The sequence below is a fragment of the Aquarana catesbeiana genome, linkage group LG02 (genome assembly GCF_042186555.1).
Source record: "Aquarana catesbeiana isolate 2022-GZ linkage group LG02, ASM4218655v1, whole genome shotgun sequence".
NCBI classification, from domain to species: Eukaryota; Metazoa; Chordata; class Amphibia; order Anura; family Ranidae; genus Aquarana; species Aquarana catesbeiana.
In genome coordinates, this window is record NC_133325.1 from 190,429,342 (window position 1) to 190,449,266 (window position 19,925).

Here is a 19,925-nt window from a genome sequence, read left to right on the forward strand (position 1 = left end):
AAAAAGCAGAAAGTAGCCTTACTCCTTTAAATCTATAAAGTAAAAATAACTTAAAATTAGAAAAAGGTATGCAAATGCACTTCAATATGATAAAAAAATGCTACAAAATTAATTATATGACCTTAGTCATACTGGCATTTCTGTATTTAGCTTTATAAATGCAGTAGAAGTTATCTGGGAAGTATAAACAACTTATCTTAATTGTACAGTACAGGACACAAGACTTGTACTTTGACAATGGGCTCTCTGCAGGCTACCTTCAGGTGATTTAACATTGGCAAAAAAAACTTGTTGGCTCCACCCCCAGAGCATACCCATTCAACCCCACCCACCCTGCGAGACTCCAGTTTTTTCTTTCTCTTGTCCTTAGGTGATATCTTTCCTCCTCTTTTCTTTTCCATTAATTTTTTTTCCCTTAACATTTATACATTTTTTACTGCTTACTGCAATTTTTGACTGCTTAAGCAGTTTTCTATATGATGTGTTCCCAGCTGCTTTTTCTGCAAAAAAAATACATGCAGCATGATGCTCAACTCCTGTTGCCATCTTCTACAGATACTAGCAGTTCTTGTATCCAAACACCCAAAATCCCATCCATTTCAATCTCCATTCTGTAAGTACCTCACTGGGGATCCCTTCACTTAGCAATACCCGATCACAGGTGCAAGGGAGCTAGGACAAATGGGACAAAGAGTATGCATTCTGCGGACAGCCTACATGAAACTTAAACCAACTCTCAGGATGATAGCTGTTCCTTTGTCTCAGAGTAATGTTCTATTATGACACTGCTCCCCATATCTGACTCTTCAGGCACACACTATGGGGCCCATCTGACAAAAGCAGGTGCCATTATGTCTAAGTTCTTTAGAAAGCTCTCAGTATTTCAATTACCTTTTGGCTTCTTGAGGCCAGAAATACTACATGTCTTCTATTCTCCCTGACCCCATTCAAGATAGAGGTGGTGACCTCCTTTACTTGAGAATATTATGGAGGTAAGTATTGTGGACCTGATTTTGTAGCGGAGACCAAAGAGGTTTTTTTGTTCCCCTGCATATAGTTAGGTACAAACTACATCCTTGTTCCAAATGCTGTCTACTGTGGAAACACTTATTGAAATGGTGCTCACTAGAAGCACTTGACTCTGCACAGCCTAAACAAGCCCCTATGGGCACTTGGCTGATTTAAAAAAAAAAAACTTCCTGCACACGCACAGATCAGTTGAGCACTTTATAAGGACTGGCCCAATCCTGAAAGGATATTCACTGCTCTAAATTTTTTGCTGAAATGTATCCTATGGAAATAGAATTAAGAAGAAATGGTCTGTTCCAGTAGTGGAGTATTTCAGTTCTCAATAAACACTTTACAGTTCCTATTGATGATCCCTCTTTTAAGGATTCTGTTGATAGGTGTCTGGAAGGCTTTTAAAGGCCTTATTTGCCTTGTAGGTCCAGCCCTGCATCCAGCTATTGGTGCCTTGCCTATTTTCCATACCATTTCTATTTGGATTAGACAATAAACCGAGACCAGGAACCTGTCTTTAATGACCATGCTCTCTTAGAACTATTGCAGCTGATGCCCGCAGTATTGTTTGATTTATGTTAACGCTCTAGAGAATGTAATATGCAAAGTCTCTAGAACTTTCCCCCATCTCTGTGCATTAGCACAGGATTTTGTGGTTAAAAGCTTGGTCTGCTGAACCTGCTTGTCAAAACCATCTTCTATGCATACCTTATGCTGGTAAGCAGTAGCACCTATTTGTTGAATCCCTTGATAAATTTAAGGGTACTCCTACCCCATATGAAAAAGCCCAAATCTCCTACTCCTACGGCTGCTATGTCTATTCAGTTAAAGGGACTTTTTCACTCTTCCTAGGCCTCCATATACACACCAAGATTTAACATCTCTTTTCGCCACAAGGCATGGACTTCCAAGTCCACCTAGCCTTCTCACAGTAAAGGGAAGGCCCCCACTCTATGGAGTGGGGGATTGTGTGTTGCTGTTTGCGTGAGTCTGTGTCCAAGATGTCCCAAACCTCTGAGTCCAATCTGCCATTTCAGAGGGATGCTAAATATAGTCTGTATCTCTGCCCTCCTCACTTTTTGCCTTCCGTTCTGGCCAGCTTCAGATTAAAAGAAAAGCAGATGTAACAACTGCCTTGTGCCAACTTCAGCACAAGCAGTGGATGTACCACTTTCTTCTTGTTTCTATTTAAACTTATTCACAGTCTCAAAACCAAATATGCACCCATACTAAACTTAAAATCTCTGAACTGATTTCTTTGTGTGCAAAAATTCCAGATGTAATCCATGAGATTTGCAGGGGACTGGTCCCCACAGGAGTCAAAACTTCCCATCCAAATTCAGGAACTTCTCAGATTTTCTCTCCAACACTGGACCTCCCTTCTGCAAGTTCACCTAGTTAAGGTACAGTCAGACAGTGCACAGCAGTGGCCTACATAAACTATCAAGGAAGCATCAGAAGTCAAGCTGCCCTATGACAAACAAGTCTGATTCTCTCCTGGGTGGAAGCTCACATTACAGCTCTCTCACCCATCCACATAATTGAAGTGGACAATTGGCATGTGGATTTCATAAGCCATCAAAGCCTAGATCCGGGGAAGATCTTTCAAAATCTCTGTCATAGGTGGAGAAAACCAGGTGTGGACATCCTGACCTCCAGCCTCCAGATCCTCTAGCCTTCACAGTAGATGGTCTTGAAATTCCTTGGACTTTAGGTGGAAGACCTTTGGCCTTTTCCAACATCCTTATATTTCATCCTGCTTCTCAGTCAGTGGCTTTAACTGCATGGTTGTTTAAACCTACAGTATCTTACAAAAGTGAGTACATCCCTGACATTTTTGTAAATATTTTATTATATCTTATGTGACAACACTGAAGAAATGACACTTTGCTACAATGTAAAGTGAGTGTGCATCTTGTAAAACAGTGTAAATTTGTGTAAAACAGTGTAAATTTGCTGTCCCCTCAAAATTACTCAACACACAGCCATTAATGTCTAAACCGCTGGCAACAAAAGCGAGTACTCCCCTAAGTGAAAATGTCCAAATAGGGCCCAAAGTGTCAATATTTATTGTGGCCACCATTATTTTCCAGCACTGCAACCCTCTTGAGCATGGAGTTCACCAGAGCTTCACAGGTTGCCACTGGAGTCCTCTTCCACTCCTCCATGACAACATCACAGAGCTGGTGGATGTTAGAGACCTTGCCATCCTCCAACTTCAGTTTGAGGATGCCCCACAGATGCTCAATAGGGTTTAGGTCTGGAGACCTGCTTGGCCAGTCCATCACCTTTACCCTCGGCTTCTCTAGCAAGGCAGTGGTCATCTTGGAGATGTGTTTTGGGTCATTATGTTGGAATACTGCCCTGCGGCCCAGTCTTTGAAAGGAGGGGATCATGCTCAGCTTCAGTATATGTCACAGTACATGTTGGCATTCATGGTTCTCTCAATGAACTGTAGCTCCCCAGTGCCAGCAGCATTCATGCAGCCCCAGACCATGACACTCCCACCACCATTCTTGACTTGTAGGCAAGACACACTTGTCTTTGTACTCTTCACCTAGTTAACGGCACACGTGCTTGACATCTGAAACAAATATGTTTATCTTGATCTCATCAGACCACAGGACCTGGTTCCAGTAATCCATGTCCTTAGTCTGCTTGTCTTCAGCAAACTGTTTGCGGGCTTTCTTGTGCATCATCTTTAGAAGAGGCTTCCTTCTGGGACGACAGCCATGCAGACCAATGTGATGCAGTGTACGGCGTGTGGTCTGAGCACTGACAGGCTGACCCCCCCACCCCTTCAACCTCAATGCTTGCAGCACTCGTACATCTATTTCCCAAAGACGACCTCTGGATATGACGCTGAGCACGTGCACACAACTTCTTTGGTTGCCCATGGCGAGGCCTGTTCTGAGTGAAATCTGTCCTGTTAAACCACTGTATGGTGCTGCAGCTCAGTTTCAGGGTCTTGGCAATCTTCTTATAGCCTAGGCCATCTTTATGTAGAGCAATAATTCTTTTTCCACATCCTCCCTTTGCCATGAGGTGCCATGTTGAACTTCCAGTGACCAGTATGAGAAAGCGAGAGTGATAACACCAAATTTAACACACCTGTTCCCCATTCACACCTGAGACCTTATAACACTAACGAGTCACATGACACTGGGGAGAGAAAATGGCTAATTAGGACCAATTTTGACATTTTCACTCAGGGGTGTACTCACTGTTGTTGCCAGCAGTTTAGACATTAATTGCTGTGTGTTGAGTAATCTTGAGGGGACAGCACATTTTCACTGTTATACAAGCTGTACACTCCCTACTTTACATTGTAGTAAAGTCTCATTTCTTCAGTGTTGTCATATGAAAAGATATAATTATTTCCACCTTACTGAGAGCATGAAAATCCAACTCCTGCAACTTGCAACTTCCACACGTGGAAGGTTTACTTTGCCTGGTGCAAGGACAGGAAAATGAGACCCAGCAAATACTCTATTTGTATTTAGGCCTTTCTTCAGTCGAGTCTTGGCTGGTGTCCAACCCTGAGTATGCTTATGCAACAAATTTCTGCCCTCCCCACCAGAACATTTGGATCAGTGCTCTCTGCCATTGGCTGAGAGTGCTGATAAGGAGACAGTCGGCTGCTGGTTTTTCAGCATGCACATCCAACAGAAGCCGGCCGAACCAGCATACACACGGGCAGAATGTGATAGTTACATAGTTAATCAGTTTGAAAAAAAGACACAAGTCCATCTAGTTCAACCATAAAAAAAATAAATAAATAAAATAAAAAATATCATACTATCCTATATACCCACAGTTGATCCAGAGGAAGGCGAAAAAAACCCCCCCAAAAAGCAGGATCCAATTTGCTACAGCGGGGGAAAAAATTCCTTCCTGATCCCAGACATTTTTTTTTTTCTTTTCAACCAGCAAATGTCTCCCGACATTCTGCCTGTGTGTGCGGGGGCTTTAGGGACAAAGTTCCTACTTTCCCTATCGAAACCCAATCCACCGGGGCTTTTGATGTCTCTTGGGCTTTTCAGCATCAAACATCTTCTTCCCGAATTTGTACAGTCAGCATCTGGTCCTCTGTTCACTCGTTTTCCAAGGTATACCAGGTGAATGTTCAGGCCTCAGCTGATGCGAGCTTTTGCCGCAAGCTTCTTCAAGTTGTTACCTGAATTTTTTGTTCAGGTTCTTAAACTTGTACACTGTACTGTACTCCATAATAGGGAATTTACAGGTAAGTCAAAATGTCTATTATTCTACCCAGATACTTTTTCCTGCATTTAGATGTTCTGCTTTAAACCTGGTTTAGCCACATTTTGGTGCATTTAGCTGCATTTAGAGTGTCTAATCAGATCCTGGACTCTGGAGAATTCTAATTTCTCGACACACAGCTAAACTGACCACACCTGAACACAGGTGGCACCATTGAAAAATCATTATATGCATGTGCCTTTACAAATGTCCTCCAAATGCTTATACAGTCAGGTCCATAAATATTGGGACATGGACACAATTCTAATCTTTTTGGCTCGATACACCACCACAATGGATTTGAAATGAAACAAACAAGATGTGCTTTAACTGCAGACTTTCATCTTTAATTTGAGGGTATTTACATCTAAATCAGGTGAACGGTGTTGGAATTACAATAGTTTGTATATGTGCCTCCCACTTTTTTAGGGACCAAAAGTAAGGGGACAATTGGCTGCTCAGCCAAGGTGTGTGTTTTTCCCTCATTATCCCATTTACAAGGAGCAGATAAAAGGTCCAGAGTTAATTTCAAGTGTGCTATTGCATTTGGAATCTGTTGCTGTCAACTCTCAATATGAGATCCAAAGAGCTGTCACTATCAGTGAAGCAAGCCATCATTAGGCTGAAAAAAACAAAACAAAACCATCAGAGAGATAGCAAAAACATTAGGTGTGGCCAAATCAACTGTTTGGAACATCCTTAAAAAGAACGAACGCACCAGTGAGCTCAGCAACACCAAAAGACCCGGAAGATCACAGAAAACAACTGTGGTGGATGACCGAAGAATTCTTTCCCTGATGAAGAACACACCCTTCACAACAGTTGGTCAGTTAAAGAACACTCTCCAGGAGGTGGGTGTATGTGTGTCAAAGTCAACAATCAAGAGAAGACTTCACCAGAGTGAATACAGAGGGTTCACCACAAGATGTAAACCATTGGTGAGCCTCAAAAACAGGAAGACCATATTAGTTTGCCAAACAACATGTAAAAAAGCCTTCACAGTTCTGGAACAACATTCTATGGACAGATGAAACCAAGATCAACTTGTACCAGAGTGATGGGGAGAGAAGAGTATGGAGAAGGAAAGGAACTGCTCATGATCCAAATCATACCATCTCATCAGTGAAGCATGGTGGTGGTAGTGTCATGGCTTGGGCATGTATGGCTGCTAATGGAACTGGTTCTCTTGTATTGATGATATGACTGTTGACCAAAGCAGCAGGATGAATTCTGAAGTGTTTCGGGCAATATTATCTGCTCATATTCAGCAAAATGCTTCAGAACTCATTGGATGGTGCTTCACAGTGCAGATGGACAATGACCCGAACCGAAGCATACTGCGAAAGCAACCAAAGAGTTTTTTTTAAGGGAAAGAAGTGGAATGTTATGCAATGGCCAAGTCAATCACCTGACCTGAATCCGATTGAGCATGCATTTCACTTGCTGAAGACAAAACCGAAGGGAAAATGCCCCAAGAACAAGCAGGAATTGAAGACAGTTGCAGTAGAGGCCTGGCAGAGTATCACCAGGGATGAAACCCAGCATCTGGTGATGTCTATGCGTTCCAGACTTCAGGCTGTAATTGACTGCAAAGGATTTGCAACCGAGTATTAAAAAGTGAAAGTTTGATGGATGATTGTTAATCTGTCCCATTACTTTTGGTCCCTTAAAAAGTGGGAGGCACATATACAAACTGTTGTAATTCCTACACCGTTCACCTGATTTGGATGTAAATACCCTCAAATTAAAGCTGAAACATCTTGTTCGTTTCATTTCAAATCCATTGTGGTGGTGTATAGAGCCAAAAAGATTAGATTTGTGTCAGTGTCCCAATATTTATGGACCTGACTGTAAATGCATGTTTTATAGTGCCAGTGTGAATGAGAGCACATGGATTTTAAAAGAAGTGAAGGGGAAAAAAAATACAGAACTGTAGGTGTGTGTTTCATTTTGTAAAAAGAAAATATTAGTTTTATTCACACACAAGTGGTACAGAATATTTCATAATAACATTTATCTTAGGAAAAGCACCCCTTTTTTATGAAACTACCGTATATTGCTCCAGTTTAAATTTGTTGTCGGTGCAAGGTTTCAGCCCTTCCAAAAATAAAAATAAGGGCTTGTTCACACCAGTTCTGGTGCACTACATTGTTGTGTGTTTCCATAAAATGATGCAGTCATAGAATTAACATAGAAGTAAAAATGAAAAATGACAAGCACTTCAATGCATTATCACATTGCATGGCAGCACATGTGTGTTATGTGCTATTCATTACCGTTTTGCGTGGTACAAATCAGTCCTAAAAGTACTGATGCATATGCAAGGCCAGATTCACACTAGCTGCGGCTGCAGTTCGCAGCAGGGGGCCGGTGCGTCCCTGTTCTCCATGTCAGGGGCGAATCAGGTCCAAAGTTTTGCCTGAATTCAGTCCTGAAACTGAGCCAAAGACGCACAGGACCCTTTTCCAGTGCGGACTGTGGCCGCCCTGGAGGTCTGTGAACCGGCTCCATTGAGAACCATTCACAGTCTCCTGTCATGCAATTTGGATGCAGAGAAAGCTGCATCCAATTCGCATAAATGTGAACCCAGCCTAAATGTAATAAATTAGCTGATCCACGGTACTGTTCTTTTGTAATCTGTAAATGTTTACTGTAATATTGCAAAAAGGGGATTGCTACTTAGAGTAATGCAAATTCCCCTTTAAGTATTCTCTCTTTTTTCTGTATGTTTCAGTATTCCAAAAAAGTGGATGATCGCTTTGGAGGTTACGTGGCCTGCACCCTGTTGGTCTTCTGTTTTATTTGTTTTATCCAAATTGTCATCTTTCCCCAGTAAGTGTGTAAATGTTAAATCCTGCCTTCTGTATTCAACAAACTGTGTTAAGGAGCTTTTGCTTAAATACATAGAAACCTTGTAATCTCTAGGGTCTGTCCACCCAAATCATATATGGTCATATTTGGTAGATGCTGGAGAGTTTCATATGTTTTTTTCGGGGGCTTATTTTGTGAGTTACCTACACTTAATTTCCTTGATTTATACACCTGCTGTGGCTAATATGAGGGGTCCCCACTCTTCCTGTTGGATGTTGTAATTATTTTATATTATGGAGAATGCAGGAGAGTTTCTGGAACACACAATGTGGGTTAGAAAACCTAAAACTGTCAGGTGGGCTGGAAACAAGGAAAGGAATTATGGCAGGAAGATCTCATTGGCGGACTGTAAAATAAAATTCCAGGGGCTGAGACAGACCATTTTTATGCAGTTGTATTACTAAATGGCTCAGTGTCTACTGCATACAAATATGCTGTTAAACATTTAAAGGTACAGGATTCACAAAATGTCATTGTTTTCATGTGGCTTTGAGTGCTTCCCCAGGTGACCCTAATTTTCTTGTGCAGTTCCTTGTTAATGCTTGGCGTGTACACGAGCATCTTCATCATTCTGGCCAATATCCTGTTTGTGTGTGCGGTGTACTCCTGTATAAAGGTGAGCGAAAGCAGCAATTTTATGTTAAGGAGGTGAGGATGACTTAATCTTCAACTGAGACTTCAACTCTCACATCTTTTATAGCTTTTCCCAACAGCCTTGCAACGGGTGTCTCGAAAGATTGTCCAGTCACGAACAAATAGCACCCTCACTGGAATTTTCTCCATTTCATTGGTATTCACCTCCGCCTTTGTTAACATGGTGAGCATCTAAAACCTATATTGTATAATTTTAAAAGTAAGTTTAGTCCCTTGTTCTTTTTTATGTTTTCTGTTATATTACTTGTGATGATCTTTTCTGTTTAAGTTATAAAATGTTGGTGTTGTCTCACTAGTTATTAGTTATTCTTTTTTTTTTTTTTTTTTTAAGTTTGCCTGTAATCACCAGAGCCTTGTTGAATGTGCTGCTGAAGAACTGAACATTAGTCGAGATGCCGTCAATGCCTGTCACTTCCAAATGCTCAACTATAATATGAGCATGGAAACTGCTCCCTGCGGATCTGATCAGCCATCTTGCAACTTTCCTGAGGTATTGATGCTGAGGGATATTATTGTGTACAGAAAATAAAAAAACTGATGATTTTTGTGGGTAACCTAGGTAACCCTTTGATTGCAGATAGCAGCATACTAAATTGCAAAAAAAAAAATGTAACCATTTAAATACCAGGTCTTTTTCTGATACTTTTGGTTAAAATCTTTATTTTTTTGCTAGAAAATTAACACCCCCAAGCATAATATACAGTATTTCACAAAAGTGAGTAAACCCCTGGGGGTGCCACAACCCCCAGACCTTATCATGGGCCTCCAGTCTGTTCTGTATTCTGGCGGTCATTTTCTCCATCATTTCCACATCTTTGATCCTGGCATGTAGGGCTTCGGGGGAGGGAGGGGAATAACGTTTCCAATTTAATGCAACAAGACAGCGTGCTGCTGTGAGTATATGGCGTGTCAGTTTCTTATAGGGGACGGGGATTTTCAGTGGTGATAAACCCAGTAGGAAAAATTTTGGAGTAGTGGGGATTGGCCTTTCGAGAGTTCCAGAAAGGTGCGATCAGTGGGCAGCTCCAGTAGACATGGAGGAGGGTTCCTCTAGCCCCCAGGCATCACCAGCAGCGATCGGAGCTAGTAGGATAAATGTGTATTTTCCTTGTAAAGCGTACAGAGCGAGCTTTTTGCCGCCTGAGACCAAATCACCCACCATTGCTCCATAGGGATCTCCTCGCCAAGAGCCTTTTCCCATCTAATCATATAGGTGTGTTTGCCCACCGTTTCCAATTGACATGCATTCAGTATTTTGTATATATCGGATAATAGGCCCTTCTGGGCTGATCCCATCAATATTAGATTTTCAAAGGGGGTTGGAGGGGAAAATTGCAGGTTTGCTGCAAAGGTCATGGCGTAATGGCGTATTTGGAGGTACCCATAGAACTCCTGGCAAATTTGGCCTGTAGCTCAGCAAAAGGTGGTAGTTTGCGAGTCCGGGGATCCACCAGATTCCCAAAGTGAAAAAGTTTCCGCGTTGCCCACGGTGAGGACATTTGGTAGATAAGGCTATCTGGCACCTTGGGATTGCAGACAAAAGATGTCAGGAGCGAGCTGTCAGAGGACAGCTTGTGTTGGCGTGCCAACTTGTGCCATGTTCGTCAAAGTTGGGACAGTGGGTCTAACAAACGGTCGGGGTCTACCTCTGCTTTTGCGTTCCAAAGTAGATTGTTTGGGTGTATTGGGGCGATCCACAGCTTTTCGACTTCCGTCCATTTGTTATAGGAGCGCTGGGTAAACCAAGAAGCTATGGCCCGCAGCTGGGCCGACTGATAATATTTTAATAAGGTTAGGGTAAGCTAGACCCCCATCTGATTGCGCCGCCATTAGTACCGAAGGAGGAATTCTGTGTCTTTTGTAGTTCCAGGTATATTGGAGCAAGACAGTCTGAAGCTTTCTCAAGTGCCCGTAGGGTACAGGGATAGGCAGAGTTTGGAACAGATGCAGTAATTTTGGGAGGACTGTTGTCTTTATGGAGGCTACCCGCCCCAGTAGGGAGATGTGATTTTTTTTTCCACTGCAGTAGGAGGGCCCTGATGGAGCGAAAGGGGGGGGGGAATTCTCCTGGTAGAGGATGGCAAATTTTGGGGTGATGTAAATCCCCAGGTACTTCAGGGCCGTGAGTTTCCAGCTATAGGGAAAATTGGCCTTCAGGTGATCCGTCTCCGCTTCGGGAATGTTAACTGGGAGGGCCTCTGATTTGGATGTATTTATTTTGTATCCCGAAAGAGCTCCGTATCGGTCAAGTTCCGCATGAAGGTTCGGGAGGGAAGTTCTAGGTTGGGTCAGTGTGAGGATAATATCGTCAGCGAATAGTGAGATTTTAAACTCCCTACCTCTAACCCGTATGCCCCTTGTGTCTGGGTTCTTGCGAATAGTGGCGGCCAGAGGTTCAACCCAAAGCGCAAAAAGCAGGTGGGAGAGTGGGCATCCCTGCCTAGTGCCATTGGTTACCGAAAAGGAGGAGGAAGTAGCAAAAGGAGTTTTGACTTGGGAGGAGGGACTAGAGTATAGCTGTTGGATTGCTCGAAGGAAAGGCCTCTGGAACCCAGCGTGGCGTAGTGTGGCAAACAGGAAGGGCCACCCAAGGCGATCAAAAGCCTTCAGAGCAGGTAAAAGGAGACCCCTGTTTAATAAGTATAGCAACCCCCGCCAGTTTATGGGGTCTCGAGGAAAGGTAGGTCTAGGAATAATACCTGGAGGCAAACGCAAAGGAGCCCCCCTTGTCAAAATGTGTTTCCTGGACCATAATAACATCTGCATCTGACTGCCTAAACTCCCTCAGTGCCAGGTGTCATTTTTTTATTGTAATTCAAGCCATGGACATTTAAAGATAGGATCTTAGCCATGGAGGTGGGTAAGGGTAAAGGGGAGGATAACTTATCTGATGTGGATGGAGAATTTCCAGGCGCCAGAGGTCGGGAGTGGGCACCCCACGGGAGGAGATCCAGGCAGGCTTCGTGTACCATCCGCGGAGCCAAACGATGACGGGAAAATAAAGGAATAGAAGAAAGGCTAGAAAAAAGGGAAAAAGAAAAAAAGTTAGTTTGAAAGAACATCGAGAACATTCTGCAAACATTCTCAAAACCGGCTTCCCGTGAGCTCCTCCAACTGGAATCCCGAAGAGTGAGTCAGGGAGACACAGGGGAACCCAAGGTCGATCCAGCAAAAAAACAGGACCGTAAGCAACTATAGCCCAATAACCGTGAAGGGGGGGGAATGAGGGGTAAGGTATAGAAGGTCTCTCTCTTCAGTCTTGTCCGAGACATGCCCATAATGCGAACTGGGGGGGACTAGGGCACTGGAAGGGGGACTGAGATTTGGGTAATGGCCAGGGCAGCGTCACTGGTTTGCGACATAGGCCGTTAGGTGAGCTTGCACCATCGTAACGGAAGTATCGTAGCGGAAGTCAGGTCATCCGTTGTGTCTGGTGGCCTTTCGGGACACATCCAGGGACGTTTAGAGGGGGGGGACCTTCTGCCAGACTGTGGGTGTTGGGGGTGGTGTGGCCACAAGGTCCCAGTCTGGAAGCTGGGGGACATGCATTTCCAGAATGTCACAGAAAGCAGTCAAGTCCTCTGGGTATCTTAGCACTGCCGTTTTGCCTTGATGTTTTGCTGTAAGACTGAAAGGAAACCCCCAGCGGTATGGGATATTCTCATCCTGTAGAGTGCGCAATAGTGGTTGGAGAAGTCTTCGTTTTTGCAGGGTGATCCAAGAAAGATCCGGGTATAGCTGAATCTGAACATCATCAAGAGTCACTTTACGGGCGAGACGGGCCTGTCTCATAATTTCCTCCTTCAGGGGATAGGAGCTTAGCCTGCAAATGATGTCTCGGGGCTTGGAGGAGGTTCCTTTAGGACGCAGGGCACGGTGAGTTCTGTCCATTTCAATAGGTTTAGCAGGGAGTTCACCGATCGGGTTGTTGAACAGGGACTGTAATGTGGATTGTACGTCCTCAGAGCCCTCCAAGTTCCAGAACTCCCTGCACTCGGATATTATTTCTGCGTCCCCTGCTGTCCAGGTCTTCGACGTGGCGTTGCATGTCCCTAAGTAAGGAGTGATGATCTGCACCCTGAAGTTGGGTCCTGTGGACTGTTAATTTGGTTTCCTGTATTTCCTCTTCCGCCATTTCCACCCTGTCAGCTAGGTGTTTGAGGCCCGATTGGAGGGCCTGGATCTCTGAGCGGCAGGTGGATTTCACATCTCTATTAGCTGTCTAAAATCATCCTTGGTAGGCATCGCTTCCAGGTAAAAGTGCCACTGGGGAGGTATGCAGGCTGAAGGGCCCTCCCGGAAGGTCCCATGGACAAGGAGGGAGCAGGGGAACAGGCCTTCTGTGCGTAGGTGGCAGAGGGGGCTGCCTGGGACTTGGAGAAGCAGGGGTCCCTGGATCGTGCTAGCCCCTGTGTCTTGGGGGAAAATGGGGCATCTGCAAAGTTCCCACGTGCGGCCTGGGCTCCAGCAGGCCCATATGCAGAGTGCGGGTGGAGGTGTTGATGGCCAGGGCCTGGCAAGGCCGGAAAGTCCTCTGGGTCATCTGAGGAGGCAGAGGAGCTGGGATCGTCCCATGGACGCTGGGATCCGACGCCGTCCGCAGCAGCCTCGGATATGCATCCAAGCATTGGGTGTACTGCTGCTGTGGTGGGAGTCCCAAGATGGTGGCCAGCAGGCCCGGCGGAGAGGCCTCAGGGGGGAGTAGGCCGGCTTGGGGGACTCACCGATTCAGATCATGAGGAGGCGTCCAGGGTGCAAACTGCCAGTTGCTGGAGGTCCGTAGGGGCCCGATGCTGTGCGGTAGCCGAGGGGGAGAGCTGCATGGTAGCCCTTGTGCTGGAGGTGGCAGCATGCGGCGCCATCTTGTCTGTTCCACCCGACGGCATGTCGGACGGCGGGAAGTAGGATCGGAAGTTCGTGGATAGGGGTGCAACGGATCGTCATCGATCCGTGATCCGATCCGCGGAGGTTGATCCGATCCGCGGAGGTTGATCCGTACGGGACACCTGCGATCCACGGAGCGCTCTGTGGGCTCGGCCATAGGAAAGGCCGCAGCTTCGGCCTAGCTACGGAGCGGCGGCCATCTTGGTACACCCGGCGGCCGTTTAGCACATGATCGCTCCGTCAAATGACGGAGCAACCACTTGTAACAAACCGGCGTCATGTCATGACGCCAGTTCCTCTCTCCCCTCTGTGTACTGATCTGTACAGTGGAGGGGAGAGACCGGATGGCAGCAGTGCCAATACTCTGCAATACCCTGCCAATAGTCTGCCATACCCTGCCAATAGTCTGCCATACCCTGCCAATACCCTGCAATACTCTGCCACACCCTGCCAATAGGGAGATTGTGGATATTACAGTGGGGGAGATTTTTTTTTGTTGATCCGAAAATGATCCGAACCGTGACTCCTAATCCGAGGAACGATCCGAACCATGAGTTTTTTGATCCGTTGCACCCCTATTCGTGGAAGATACCGGCTGGGGTTGTGATGATCCCTTGGGTTTAGTGGAGCGGGTCGTCCTGGAACCACCCATGTAGGTGAGGTGTAAAGTCCCCAAAAGTGCCTTTTTGTTACGGGCTGAGAGAGAGCTGGGAGATTAGGCTTCCATACAGGACGATTTCCGGTTACACCCCCTTTGTAAATATTTTATTATATCTTTTTATGTGGTAACACTGAAGAAATGACACTTTGCTACAATGTAAAGTAGTGAGTGTACAGCTTGTATAACAGTGTCAATTTGCTGTCCCCTCAAAATAACTCAACACACAGCCATTAATGTCTAAACCGCTGGCAACAAAAGTAAGTACACCCCTAAGTGAAAAGGTCCAAAGTGTCAATATTTTGTGCGGCCACCATTATTTTCCAGCACTGTCTTAACCCTCTTGGGCATGAAGTTCTCCAGGGTTTCACAGGTTGCCACTGGAGTCCTCTTCAATGGCTCCATGACAACATCACGGAACTGGTGGATGTTAGAGACCTTGCGCTCCTCCACCTTCCGTTTGAGGATATTCCACAGATGCTCAATAGGTTTTAGGTCTGGAGACATGCTTGGCCAGTCCATCACCTTTACCCTCAGCTTCTTTAGCAAGGCAGTGGTCATCTTGGAGGTGTATTTGGGGTTGTTGTCATGTTGGAATACTGACTTGCGGCCCAGTCTCAGAAAGGTAGGGGATCATGCTCTGCTTCAGTATATCACAGTACATGTTGGCATTCATGGTTCCCTCAATGAACTATAGCTCCCCAGTGCCGGCAGCACTTATGCAGCCCCATGACACTCCAACCACCATGCTTAACTGTAGGCAAGACACATTTGTCTTTGTACGCCTCACCTGGTTGCCGCCACACACGCTTGACACCATCTGAACCAAATAAGTTTATCTTGGTCTCATCAGACCACAGGACATGGTTCCAGTAATCCATGTCTTTAGTCTGCTTGTCTTTAGCAAACTGTTTGCTGGCTTTCTGGTGCATCGTCTTTAGAAGAGGCTTCCTTCTGGGACGACAGCCATGCAGACCAATTTGATGCAGTGCACATGGTCTGAGCACTGACAGGCTGACCTCCCACCCCTTCAACCTCTGCAGCAATGCTGGCAGCACTCATACATCTATTTTAGACAACCTCTGAATATGACACTGAGCACGTTCACTCAGCTTCTTTGGTTGACCATGGCGAGGCCTGTTCTGAGTGGAACACGTCCTGTAAACCGCTGTATGGTCTTGGCTCCCCTGCTGCAGCTCACTTTCGGGGGCTTGGAAATCTTCTTATAGCCTAGGTCATCTTTATGTAGAGCAACAAATTCTTTATTTCAGATCCTCAGAGAGTTCTTTGCCATGAGGTGCCATGTTGAACTTCCTGTGACCAGTATGAGAGAGTGAGAGCGATAACAGCAAATTTAACACACCTGCTCCCCATTCACACCCGAGACCTTGTAACACTAATGAGTCACATGACACCAGGGAGGGAAAATGGCTAATTGGGCCCAATTCGGACATTTTCACTTAGGGTGTACTAACTTTTGTTGCTAGCTGTTTAGACATTAATGGCTGTGTGTTGAGTTATTTTGAGGGGACAGCAAATTTACACTGTTATACAAGCTTTACACTCACTACTTTACATTGTAACAAAGTGTAATTTCTTCAGTGTTGTCACATAAAAAGATATAATAAAATACAAAAATGTGAAGGGTGTATTCACTTTTGTGAGATACTGTATATATATGTACGTGTGTGTGTATATGTATATATATTTATTTTTAAGCAGAGAATAAAATGGTGGTTTTTACAATTTTTTATTTTCACACAGTATTTGCTCAGCGGTTTTTCAAAACAATTTTTTGGGTAAAAAAATACCCCTTCTTTAAATTTTAATGCAAAAAACACAATACATAAAAGATGATGTTACGCCGAATATGTAGATACCAAACATGTCATGCTCTAAAATTGCGCATGCCCATGCAATGGCGGCAAACATAAATAAAAGGCAAATTTTACTATCCGTTTTGAAAACCTTTGCAGGTTACCACAGATTTATACAGGAGGTCTGGTGTTGGAATTACTGCCCATAATCTGACGTTTTCGGTGATACCTCACATGTGTGAGACGATCGCTGTTTGCGTGCATGCAGGACCAACACATGCATCGGCCTTTGCGCACGGGGGTTGGGGCACTTTAACCACGCTCGATCGCAGGCACGAGAGGCAGAACAGGGACGTGTGTGTGTGTGTGTGTGTGTGTGTGTAAACACACAAATCCCTGTTCTGTGAGGAGAGGGAGATTGTGAGTTCTTAATAGCTAGGAACCACGATCTGTCATCTCCTATAGTGAGTCCCCTCCCCCTACAGTTAGAACACACATTAGGGAACACAGTTAACACCTTGATTGCCCCCTCTTGTGACCCCCTTCCCTGCCAGTGACATTTATACAGTAAGCAGTGCATTTTTATAGCACTGATCGCTGTATAATTGTCCCAAAAATGTGTCAAAGGTGTCCACCACAATGTTGCAGTCTCGATAAAAATCGTAGATCGCCGCCATTACTAGTAAAAAACATAATAATAAAAATGCCTTAAATCTATCCCCTATTTTTTAGACACTATAACTTTTGCGCAAACCAATCAATATAAGCTTATTGATATTTTTATTACCAAAATATGTAGAAGAATACATATAGGCCTAAACTGAAAAAAAAAATTGTCTTTTAAAAAAAAAAAAAAAATTTGGGCATATTTATTATAGCAAAAAGTACAAAATATTGTTTTTTTTTTCAAAATTATAAAATATATAAATTGATGCGCTCTAATTAACCATTCAATCCAAATATATCAATACTGTGCTCAGACCAAATATGATAAAATGTGTAAAAAAATGTACAAAGTCACTGAAAGATGAGTTAAATAAAAATGTGCAAATACACTGAATAAAATAACATTTGTTGGGAATTGTGCAAAATCGCTCCAAAATAAATTACTGGACAGTGTGAGTGTGTGTTCAAATTCCTAAATAATTACTTGATACTTATAAAATGCAAACACTCCTCATGGTGAACACTATGCACTCAGTGACAATATTATGAAGAGATAAATATATAAATAGATAACAACTTGTTAAATGCCAGCGAGATATATAAATAATTAAATAAATATAAAGTGCCGATTAAATGCGATTAAACATAGAACAATCAGCAAAGGTGATATAGTCCATGGGATCTACTTAATGATTAGCACAGCAGTTCATTCCCCAGTATAGTGAGGCAATTAAATTCTGTAATGCTTGTTATTCACGATATCGGATAATTCCACCTCAGCCGCAATAGTGTTGCTAATAGATTCTCAGTGCCAGATGATTTATAGAAGATAAACAAAGAAAATGGATCATTGCGCAATGAAACTAAACAGAAAGTCCACAAGCAAACAGCACAGTGATGAACTCACGTGCGCCTGGCTAGGTTAAGGCATGCAGATAGGCAGATCTCAGTTTGGCGCTACGGACAAGGCTTGTCAAACAAGCCGCTGCTGTTCGATACAAAGTGTTACACAGCAGTACACGTCCTAGGCTCCTCCCACGCGTTGCATCACGTGACTTTCTCAAGGAACACGTGTCAGTGACGCAACGCGTGGGAGGAATGATCCATTTTCTTTGTTTATCTTCTGTAACTCATCTTCCAGTGACTTTGTAAATTTTTTTACACATTTTTTTTACACATTTTATCATATTTGGTCTGAGCACAGTATTGATTAATTTGGACTGAATGGTTAATTAGAGCGCATCAATTTATATATTTTATATTTTTTACTTCTCATGGTATTCTGATCACTACCTAATTGATAGCAGCTTAATTTCGTACTGTTCAATTAATAATCTCACGATTTCTTTACTTATCTAGATTTATATTCATCTAATTTGCGTATATCACGGTGTGTCCATTCCAGCACTTGTTTTTTTTTTTGTTTTTTTTTTCAAAATTGTCGCTCTTTTTTTGTTTATAGCACAAAAAATAAAAACCGCGGAGATGATCAAACACCACCAAAAGAAAGCTCTATTTTTGGTAAAAAAAGAACGTCAATTTTGGGTACAGCGCCGAACGACCGCACAATTGTCAGTTAAAGCAACGCAGTGCTGTAAAGCAAAAAATGGCCTGGTCATTGAGCAGCCAAATCTTCTGGGGCTGAAGTGGTTAAACTTTTTTTTTTTACACTGTCACTTTCATTTTTTTTTTTACTTTATTGTTGTCACAAGGAATGTAAACAACCATTGTGTTGGCAATAGGAATGTGACAGGTACTCTTCATGGAGATATCTGGGGTCTTCCTTCCGGGTTCATAGACTCTATGGCGGTGTGAGTGACCGGAGACGTGATGACGTCACTCTTGCGAATGCCGTTTACGGCACAGGACTCTGAAGAAACGGCCTGGGTGGCCATTCCTTCAGAACGCATTTGATGGTGATGTCACCAGCTGCTGTGACGAAAAATATCTCCGTTGAAGAGATATTTACAATACCTAAAGGTAAGCCTTATTATAGGCTTACCTATAGGTACAAATTATGCATGGAAGTTTACTACCAAATTAAAAGCATTCAATCACACCAAAATCTGTGTTTTCAAATGCTTTTTATTTTTTAAAATGGGGCGGTTGACATCCAGGTAAGCCGAAAGTGATGTCAGGTCATTGCTTCCAGGTTGCCATAGCTGAGAGCCGATGAAAGCCGGAACCACTTTTATTTGGCTGTACGAAGATCCTCTGTTGTACTAGTTTGCTAGTAGTTCTGTTATTTAGTAAATTATTTATTTTAGCAACTATGCTTGTAATCTCAGAGGTATTTTGATGTTTTTAGTTATCCACTTATCTGTGTTTTATCATTGTCGAATAGTGATTTATATGAGAGTGTTTAGTCAGCTTACATAGGCTTGCTCAGCACAAAAAAGTTATGAGGTGGATATGTAACTTTAGGAGCATTTTGAGTAAATTTGCTAACATTGTCTCTTGCACAATCAAGCATTTCATCCATTTTGTTTTTGACAGTACTTCAACTACAGCATTCTGCTGAGCCTGCTGGCCTGCTCTGTGTTTCTTCAGATCAGCAGCATCGGAAAACTGGCTCTCATGTTGTCCATTCAGGTTATCTACATTATCATCGTAGAAGCGCCCGAGGTTGTTCTCTTTGACAACTATGACCTGCTGGTGACTGCAAATGCATTGTAAGTCGTCTCTGATATTTGACATTCTCATATAGTCATTGAAAATGCTTTCTAAACTGTTATAGTAGAAAGTATTTTTTTTAGGATTATAAATACTTTAGAACAGCCGTGGATTATGATGACCCCAGGAATCATTTATATTAAAAAAAATTATCATTCTCTGTATATAATTTGCTCAAAGGTTAAGCGTTTGTAAAGGTGTTTTTTTTTTTTTTTTAAAATAACAAACATGTTATACTTACCTTCACTGTGCAGCTCGTTCTGCACAGAGTGGCCCCGAACCTCGTCTTCTGGGGTCCCTCGGCGGCTGTTTCAGCTCCTCCCCGCAAGCATTCACCACCTTAATGCGAGCTCCCTCGCACGGTGGTGAGTGCTTGCGGGCGCGCTCCCGTGATACAGCCGGCGGCTATAGCCGCTCGCTGT

At 43.6% G+C, this 19,925-nt stretch overlaps 1 protein-coding gene across 2 annotated transcripts in view; it reads left to right on the forward strand.

Moving 5' to 3' along the window:
* Positions 1-19,925, forward strand: part of ADCY6 (adenylate cyclase 6) — a 382,609-nt gene that overhangs the window by 335,704 nt on the left and 26,980 nt on the right. For both annotated transcript variants that reach the window (XM_073614078.1, XM_073614077.1), the window contains exons 13-17: positions 8,015-8,112; positions 8,680-8,767; positions 8,852-8,968; positions 9,137-9,295; positions 19,327-19,502. In XM_073614078.1, coding sequence (XP_073470179.1) covers positions 8,015-8,112; positions 8,680-8,767; positions 8,852-8,968; positions 9,137-9,295; positions 19,327-19,502 — 638 coding nt within the window. The remainder of the gene's footprint in view (positions 1-8,014; positions 8,113-8,679; positions 8,768-8,851; positions 8,969-9,136; positions 9,296-19,326; positions 19,503-19,925) is intronic.